Source organism: Centroberyx gerrardi, chromosome 23 (assembly GCF_048128805.1).
Source record: "Centroberyx gerrardi isolate f3 chromosome 23, fCenGer3.hap1.cur.20231027, whole genome shotgun sequence".
Taxonomy (NCBI): Eukaryota; Metazoa; Chordata; class Actinopteri; order Beryciformes; family Berycidae; genus Centroberyx; species Centroberyx gerrardi.
Window position 1 is genome coordinate 4,340,138 of NC_136019.1, and position 10,000 is coordinate 4,350,137.

Sequence of the window (10,000 nt, forward strand, 5' to 3'; positions counted from 1 at the left end):
CACACACAAGTCCAAGGATCAAGTATGCAGATGTAATATTTGTCTTTATCAGCTTGAGAAGATGCTATGGATGTGTGTGTGTGTGTGTGTGTGTGTTTGTGTGTGTGTGTGTATGTGTGTGTGTGTAATGTACAAGAGCCTTTTTGTGAGTTAAAGTGTTTTAGTTAAAGTTTGTGAGTTAAAGTGTGTGTGTCGTCCAGTTTGTGTGTGTGTGTGTGTGTGTGGGTGTGTGTGTGTGTGCGTGTGTACTAACAGGCAGGTTGGTGAAGACACTGAAGGTGCTCCTTAGAAAAGCGATCAGGTCGGTCAGGTAGTCGCTGGGAGTCAAGGCCCCGCCTCCCTGCACCGCAGCCGTCCAATCATAATCAGCCAGCTGCAGGAACTGGTCGATCTTGGCGTTCAGATTGGTGTAGATCTCCGCCTCGGCCGAGTGACGGGCGTCCTGCAGGGGGAGAGCTTAGAGGTTAGAGGTTAGATTCATTCATCAGCAGATCATGGTGTATGTCAAAATTAAGACTACATTTCCCATAAACCCTGCTGCTTCCTGCCAATGAGAGGATCTTTGCTTCTTGTCTTTACTGAAGAGGATCAACATGTTGGAAGTGATTTCTCCATCTTCCTTTCCCTCCTTCCACCATCTGCTGCCAGAAACTCTTTCAGCTTTAGCTCCGTTTGCTCTGGAAGAACAGAACCTCTTCCTGTTTTGTGCCGTAAAGCGATCCAGCAGATTTCCCTCCAGGGAAATCTGGTAGAGGTGGAGAAACAATGGAGGATGCAGAGTAGAGGCCAGTCTTCTCACCGACTGTCTCATTTGTTTACGATAATTATACTAATGTCTCAAAAAATAATGTGGTAACGATTTAGTGATGTTAAAATTCTCCAAAGTGATAAAAAACGGATCAACTTTGATGATAAAAAACATACAAAGAAGAGATGCAATCAATAGTCTAAGCACCTGAGATAAAAAAGATGAAATTAAGGAAAGAAAAGGAAACGGAAGTAAGAAAAAAAAGATCAAGGTTTTTGGGGAGAAAGGAGTAAGGAAAGGAACGAAGGAAGGGAACAAAGAATGAAAAAAGGATAGAACCAACAAAGACAGATTGAAAAAAAGAGAAGATGGAAGGGTGTGTGTGTGTGTGTGTGTGTGTGTGTGTGTGTGTGTGTGTACCTTGAAGGTAGAGGTCCCGTACAGCTTGGTAGCGTTGGCCGTGTCAGGAGGGACGTTGGTGATGTTTGATATAAACTCCTCCAGGTAGTGGCAGGACTGCTCCAGGTGGGTGGTGTTAATGATCACCTGCACCAACTAGACACACACATACCAAGCAAACAGGGAAAATAATAATGGTTGGGGATGTTTGATATAAACATCATGGAGTGAAAGGGCTTATGATGACCTGATCCACCCATAAATATAATGAAATATGATTGTCAGCATGGCACCTTACCATTATATGGACTAATTATAAATGCTTTATTCCTGTGAAATAATGCCTATTTACAGCTACCAGGCTCCTTCCAATGATTATCCAGTCTAACTAGATGATAAGCCTGGATAGAGGAAAATAAAATCAGCAATTGGTGTCAAAGTTCCCCATTTTTGTGAAGGTCATGAGCTGAAAAGTTACAAAAAAACAAAAGTTACACTGAAATTTTGCAATCGCTATTAGCCCCTTCCCTTGGAGAGAGATTGTTACAAGCTGCATTTTTGTAGAGTAAGACACACTCACTCACTCACACACACACACACACACACACACACACACAGTACCTCTGCCAGGCCGACGTTCTTCTTCTTGATGGCGTACTGCAGACAGTGGCTGAGGGTTCTGGTCAACAACAGGTTGGTCGACTTACGGATCATATCATCTACCTCTGTGGAACTGAGGACACACACACACACACACACACACACACACACACACACAAAGACACCACATACACACATAAGAAACACATCAGCCACGGTAAACATTAACAAAATATCCAACAATTAAATCATTTTTATAAAATTAGACATTGAATATCCTATAATAACAGCAGAGCATCATTGAGTAAGGTTGATGCCTCTGCTTATGCATGCCAGTATAAACAGTGTATGTGAATCTCTCAATGTCAGGAAAAAATCTAAATATCCACCAACGTGAATGAACATAATCATATTATTGTAAGTATGACACTGGTTCAAATCTCCTAATAAGACAGCAGCTAGATGATGGATAATCAGACCCACTTTATAAGAAAGTACTAAAAGAAAGTATGTTTATTTTGTGTGAGTTTGGGTAAGAACTTACTATGTTTTTTGTTTTGTTTTTTATTTTATTTAGCACAAAAGAGTAATTCCAACAAAATATCCATAATGTATACCAACATCATAAAGAGCATGTGCAAGGAAGACCAAAGAAACCCAGAGGGGCTTATGTAGCGTCTCCCTTAATAACAGTCATACATAATTACAATATAGTGTAATGAAACCCCCAAAAAGTTTAGAAAACTGTATGTAACTTACTACTGAGCCCCACTTATTTTATACACTGCATATATTATCAGAAATCTCTTCTTTCTTTTCTTCTTTGTCTCCGACATTTGATATTTAAAATCAGTTTGTAAAGCTTGATTGTAAAGCTTGATTGCTGCTTGTTTGCTTGTGTAAATGCCTCTATATTGCACTGCACCAACCAAAGTCCAGTCAAATTTCTGTCCAATTGTATCAACTTAGTGAAGGTCTTCATGTCAGAAAACTCTCAGAATCAAAAAATACAAAGGAAAAACACACTCATCCCCCAACTTACAGAGCCCGATCCAAACTACGGATTTTTCGACCGCTACTGAATCAAAACTAAATGTGGATGGTGTATTTTTGTCATGGTATTAGCTTTGTTATGGTATTACCTGTCATGGTATTAGCCATGCCGACATTTAAACATAATCGTCTTCCCCCCGTTCTCAACAGACTGTAAATTGTCAAGAATCAACAACTGTGTGAAGCATAAAAAGGCATGAAGAGAACCAGTGCGCTGCCTCCTGCCAGCTCTCAAACCACCTGTGTGAATCAATTACGGCCTTTCAGCGTTTGTTGAGTCTCAAATTAGCTCAAATCTCCTGTTAAAACAAATGTTTGATGATGGATAATCGGACCCACTTAAAAAATCTTTGACATACTATTGATTTTGTTATGTTTGAAATGTGGGTAATGTTTGGTGAAGAAGTCCAGACGCCTTTCTGTTCAGTTTTGGGGGATTTCGTTTGGTTTTTCCATGGCAGCCCACCCTCAGCCCGGAGCCCCGGCTGGTTTGGTAACGGCACGGAAAGCAGAACTCGGGCCTGACCGAGTCCAACCTCTGTTTGACTCCGGCAAGAGGTTGCACACACGGTCAGAAGAGGGACACACGCACACACACACACACACACACAAAAATACACAGTCAGGAGAAGGTCAATACACAACGCAAAACGCAAAGACGCACATGCACACACAGTCAGAAGGGGACAAATACACAAAACACACACATCTCATAAAGACAGGCACTTACACTCATACTATCACAAATACACACACACACACACACACACACAAACACACGAGGTCAGAGGAGGTCAAACACACATCACACAGGGAGAATCAGCGGAAACGAAAAAGAGAGAGATCATTTTTCCTTTCTCCCACTGCGGAATGATGAGGGTTGTGTGTGTGTGTGTGTGTGTGTGTGTGTGTGTGTGTGTGTGTGTGTGTGTGTTTGCGCGTGTCCAATTCCAGAGCCCTGTGGGTAACAAACACATTCCATCCAAATCAGTAAATTGTCTGTGCCTGGAATTCAACCTAAACACACACACACATGCACACACACACACACACACACACACACACACACAAATGCATCGTGTCGCCTGAGGGAGAGAGTGAGAGCTGGAATTCCAAACTCTCTCTCCGTTTCCAAAAAAGTGGAGGAATCCTAAAAACGTTCCGACAATTTCTGAGCGGGGGGGAGGGAGGGGGGGGGGGGGAATCATTCCTGGAGCAGCAGAAGTGCCGAGTGGACGAAAATGGCATTTTGGGAGTGGGGAGTGGGGGGTGTGGAGAGCGCTGAGAAGTCAACGTACGCTAGTGAACTCTGCAAATACACACACACACACACACACACACACACACAGACCGCAAACACACAGACTTGGACGATCATATTTCATTATATTTATGCCGCCATCAGTCACAATAAATGTCCGGCGGTCGCTGCTGTCGGAGGAAGCCAAGCGGCGTCAGCGCAGACGCACTGACAGCAGTCTGACAGACGGATAGATACGTGCGACGATGTTTCCTAATATTTACACACAGCAACAACAATAACAAAAAATCAAAAAGTTACCCAAAAAAAAAGCACAGTCAGCAATAAAAACAGTAAAAGGCTTACAGCACACAGAGCCAGAAAGCCACAGGTATGCATGAACCAAGAGACGCACTCTGGACAGTGAAAAAGAACATGCAAACACACAATAACTCTCTCTCTCTCTCTCTCTCTCTCTCTCTCACACACACACACACACACCCTGTGTACTAGCCAGCAGCAATATTTTGAGTGGCTGTGTTGAACGGTGAGTGACAGCCGCTATGTAGCGGTCCCCACATGATGGAAATTAACTGCGGTCATCAATCTGCCAACTAACTACACTGTCTTTGTGTGTGTGTGTGTGTGTGTGTGTATGTGTGTTTATGTGTGGGTCTGCCGAGCCTCTCAAAGTCAGGGATTTGCAGTGTGTGCTGAGATTTGGAAGGTGGACAGCTTGAGAGTGTATGTGTGTAGGTGTCGGCCTGTCTGTGTGTGTCTCCACAATGTGTGTGTGTGTGTGTGTGTGTCTCGGTCTGCCTCAGTGTGTGTACAGTGGCAGGCGAATAGAGTTCCACTCATAGTTTTCTCTCGCCCTCAAATGGCTCCTTAGCACGAGCGTCTGAGTCATTTGTCACTGAAACAGCAGTTCTCACATAAACGCCGAGGCCGTTTAACTCTTCAACCAGCTTCAAATCAAAATAAACTGTCACCATTTGGAAAAAAAACTATGTGAAATAAGAAAATGGCTGCGGTTTGACAGAGCGCAGGTATAGAGGAATGAAGAGGCTCACTCCTGATTGGCTGACATGAATCTGCCTCTTGACGCCCACAGTGCTGGAGAAACACCATAACCATGATCCGCCTGTACAGGTAAGCTCCTAAACAAAGGAAACACCAACAGGAAGTGTTTCAGGAAGTAGCAAACTGCGTCACCACGAGCCGCCAAAACACACATACACACTGCTGCTAAATACGGTCGTCAGTCCTGTTGTGTTCATACACAGTTCGGTTCGGAGTGACAACCGCATTCTACAACCGAACTCACTACCTGAACACTACCAGGTTTTGACTACTCATCCTTTTTTGGCGCATTTTCACCTTTATTTGATAGTTCAAAGTAGAGAGATTGGGACAGAGAGGGGGACAACATGCGACAAAGGACAACGGACATCCGAACCCAGGACGTCTCGTTTACATCGTACGCACCTTAGACCACTGAGCCACCGGGACGCCCCTTGACTACTGAATTTGAGAGCGGATTCAGTTAGTCGTGTGTGTACCGGAACCGGACCGGACGACTGGTTGATAGGTGACCTAAGGCGCGACACTCGTTACGTTACGTTATCATCGTTATTTTGAAAGAGACGGAGGTGAGATGTGGTGAGACATTCTCAAATTTTCTATCCAGCTTGTTTCCTCAACGTTGTGGTTGTTCCTACCGGTTCTGTGGTGTTTGGGCCAAATGTTGCGTCGCTTAAAACGATCAAGTTCCCGTGGTGGAAAAAGAGAAAATGACGCCACTGTCAGTGACGGTTTATTGAGATCTTACGAATGAATTGACGCCTCTGTTTACTGGTGTGTATCTGGTGTTAAGTAAACTGAAAACTCAAGCGATGGGAGCCGCCATACCGGTCTGAAGTAAACATCACTATGCAGTCTAGTCATTTCACTCCGGTCTGCTCCAATGCGTACCGTACACATGCGCATTCACGGTCATTGATAAATTCGGTTGTCACTACCAAACTCTGGCGGTGCGTACGCAGCTGAAAGCACCTTGGCATCAACTCTCCAAGTGTCTGGAACTCTGCTGCAGAAATGTGGGAGCGATCGTGATGAAGCCGCCAGATCGACACCAAGCGATTCGATTCCGAGTCGCTTGGCCCGCCTTCGCTCGCATCTTGAACCGATGAGCGGACGGCGCGGTCGAGGCGTGTTCGCTTTCATCCGCGGTTGCCACGGTTTTCTTTGTTAGCATTTGTTTACCCGGGAAAAGGTCGGCTGAGCACGCATGCTCTTTTTCAGCAACACCCCGCTTCACATCCACAGCTCTGCACACTCACAGTCTTCTGCTGCTGGACGGTTTGTTGAAGGCCACACCTCTGTTGAGAGAGGGCTTTCTCTTTCATTCTCCCCCCTCCCAGATTTTTCCCAGGATTTAAACCGGCGACCCTCCGGCCGCAGCCCGCTTCTTTTACCTCTAGGCTACAAGGTGATGTCTTTCCCACAGATTTTCATGCCAACATCACCTCATCTGCTGCTCTGTTGCTCGTGAAACATCGGCGAGCTGAGCATCACCCTTCATCACCGACGCTCCTGCCAAACCTGCCCCAACAGTCGGCCCTTTGTCAAATTCACCGAGATCTCTTTCCCTCTCCAGCCATTGTAGCCAAAATAACGGGCGACTGAGTCCAGCGCGGTCGTAAGCATGATGGGATGTAATTTTTCCTCAGGGCCCACTCCTATTTGCAAGCACCTGCTTTCAATACACTTTGTATCCCTCCTTCAGTCAAGCGTTTCCTTGCTCAGGGAAGAGTTCAGGGAAGAGCATGCACTATATTACTGAAACCACCAAATCAGAGGGGCGCAATAGGCGGAAAGTGTTCCTAATAGCGCTGGTCCAAAAATAAAGTCTCTTTGCGTCTGTCATGGTCATGCATATGTAATTTCTATGTGCATCTCATTATTTGTCTTAACACTCTGCAACAGCAACTCTCCTAAATTATTGTAGCACATAAGATCCTTTTGAAATGTGCCGTAAAGACTCCTAGTATAAAGGGAGCTTAGTGCAAAAGGAAGAGAAGTGCTGGAAACAATAAAAAATAAGTGCTAAGTTGAGTTGTAATGGGCAGTTTCCTTTTTTTTGATCAGAGTAATTGGAGAAAGAAAATCGCACAAACAGAGGTAGACCAGTAGTAAGCACACACACACACATGCATACACTCTTTCCCCCCCAATCAGAAATCAGAACAGAGGTGAAGGTCAGGGGTCAGGAGGATCAATAACCACAACCCTACTCCATCGTCCAGTCTGCATCCGGACCTGCGTGTGTGTGTGTGTGTGTGTGTGTCTGAAGCTGGCAGGAAGGCGTGCCGCCATGGTAACCAGATAGCAGGGCGTGCATAACCGTAGAAATCAAGCCAGGTCAAATAGTCGAGTCATTACTCTGATTGAGAAGAACGATTAGTGCTGTCTGGTCAACAAGAGGCAAAAAAAAAAAAACATCTGTCCGTACTTTTTGTTCAGGTCAGACAGACGATAAAAGACTTTTTCGAGTTTTTAAACAACCAAACATTTATTTCAAGTGCTTCAGAAACAGAACCAAATCAAGACGTTATTTGAACCTCTACTCAAAAAGCCCTAGGGGTTAGCTAGGGCTACCGGATTTGAGAAACCGAACTATTGTACAAGTTCTTCCAAAACTGGCACTTCTGTCATCCATTTAATGCCATGTTTCCTGCTGCTAATGTGCATAAGATTCACACTCTTGATCACAAGTCTTCCATTACATATGACCAGAATATCACGCTCTAGATAACTTCAGATTGTCGTGTTCTTCTTTGTTTTACTGTGCTTTTTAGATGTGAAAGCAGAGGCAGCAGCGTGTCAGCAACACATTTACCCTACAGGAAACACTTTCTGCAGTTTCTGCTCCGCCTCTTCAAAAGACAAATCAATGGTTATATGGGCAAAATGTCTAAAACAATATTACATTGTAAAATTAAAGTAGACGCATGTTAATTTAAAGGGAGATGTTGATATTTAATATGTTTCTCTGGCTGTTCTGTAGGATTCAACTGTTACTGAGGTTGTATCAGTTTTCCCATTTTAAGAATTCAGAGTTATTTCTGTGCCCCAGGACAGTTCAGTCAATGTTTGTGAACCTGTACCACTCTTCCTTAAAGCTAGAAATCAGAGAGAGAATCCTTTAATTTGTGATGTAAAATCAGCAGCTGCTCCATAGACAATGAATGGGGCGCTGACTTTGAAGTTCAGCTGTCACACCAAAATGAAGTTCATATTCTAGCATTACTAACAGTTATGAACCAGAATTTAAACCTCATTTAGGTGCAAGAACTCACTCAAATATCTTCCGTGTCGGCAAAGTCAGCTCCCCATTCATTGTCTATGGAGCAGAGCCAGATTTTACATCGCAGCGACATCACAAATTCGAGGGTCAGTTTCTCCAGTTTCTAGCTTTAGGAAAGAACGATGCAAGTTCACAAACGCTGACTGAACCGTCCTGGGCCACAGGGAACGACACATGTGAATCTTTAAAATGGGTGGCGTTCCCCTTTAAAGTTCAGGTTAGAGTAAACCGGGTGTTTAGCAGACTAGTTGCGTAAAAAAAAAGCGGTCCGGCCTCATGGAACGACAGCGGTTCATTTTTCCCTCTGGAGAAGACAATGTGCTCTTAGAAGCATGAGCTTAGAGGAAGGAAAAGCTCTGCCTGCTCCACCGCCCGGGTCACTGCTTTACATCCCACCATGCCAAAGAGTGTGTGTGTGTGTGTGTGTGTGTGTGTGTGTGCGCATACCGTGTAGCTACTGACTACAGACTGAAACGAATAAACAAAGGCGGACAGTTTGTCTCATTCCTCTTTTTTCCCCCTCTGCTCTTTTTTCTGCGTTATGCTAATACCCTTCCTCTGATTAGACTTCTTCTTCGGTCCCAATCACTCTCTCCTCCTCCTCCTCCTCCTCCTCCTCCTCCCTCGTTCTCTCTTTCTTCCGCCGGTCACGGATCAACGATACCTCCCCGGTTCCCAGCCCCCACGGAGAATCAACACACACACACACACACACACACAGAAACACGAGCACGGAAACATAAGCACGCACAAACAGAAATACAAGCACACGCGCAGATGGAAGGGACACACACATATAGAATCCAGAAACACACACCTATAGGCAAAACTCAAAGTACGCACACACACACACAAGCACAAACACAAGCACACACACGCAAACATAAGCATACACGCAGATGCTATACACACACACACAAAAACTAGACACACGCAGAAACTAGAAGCACACTTGTACACGAAAGTTGCAGCACACACATGCAGAAACACAAGCGCACAGAGAAACACACACACACACACAAACACACAAATACTAGAGACACAGACGCACACACTCGCACACAACCGGACACCGGACACACAACCAGGAAACAACCACAGATACACACACAGAAGCCAGTAACACACACGCTCACAGAAACACAAGCACACGCTCACAGAAACAAGAAACTCACATACAAACAAGCTCTGAATGAAAATTCAGAAGCAAACACACACACACACACACACACACACACTCCTAACCCCTCGGGATATGAGTATGAATGGATGATAATGCTGCATAGTTCTAAACCACCAACCAAATCAGAGCTTGACACTAATAATACATATCAAATGGGGATTCACAGCGTGTGTGTGTGTATGAGAGTGTGTGTCTGCGTGTTTGTGTAAGCGTGTGTGTTTCTGTGTAATACGTGTGGATTTTGCTGTGTATATACTGTGTGTGTATCTTGTTTAGTGTGTGTGTGTGCTGTGCAGTTCGAGTTTCTTGCGTGTGTTTTTATGTGTGTGTGTGTTGCGTGTGTGTGCAGTTCAAGTTTCAAGTGTGCATGTGTTTGTGTGTGTATGAGTGCATTTCTAGTTTTGTAGT

At 44.5% G+C, this 10,000-nt stretch overlaps 1 protein-coding gene across 2 annotated transcripts in view; it reads right to left on the minus strand.

Moving 5' to 3' along the window:
- Window positions 1-10,000, minus strand: part of exoc6b (exocyst complex component 6B) — a 106,900-nt gene that overhangs the window by 48,810 nt on the left and 48,090 nt on the right. For both annotated transcript variants that reach the window (XM_078291694.1, XM_078291695.1), the window contains exons 16-18: window positions 1,769-1,880; window positions 1,169-1,303; window positions 254-442 (exon numbers count right to left, since the gene is read on the minus strand). In XM_078291694.1, coding sequence (XP_078147820.1) covers window positions 254-442; window positions 1,169-1,303; window positions 1,769-1,880 — 436 coding nt within the window. The remainder of the gene's footprint in view (window positions 1-253; window positions 443-1,168; window positions 1,304-1,768; window positions 1,881-10,000) is intronic.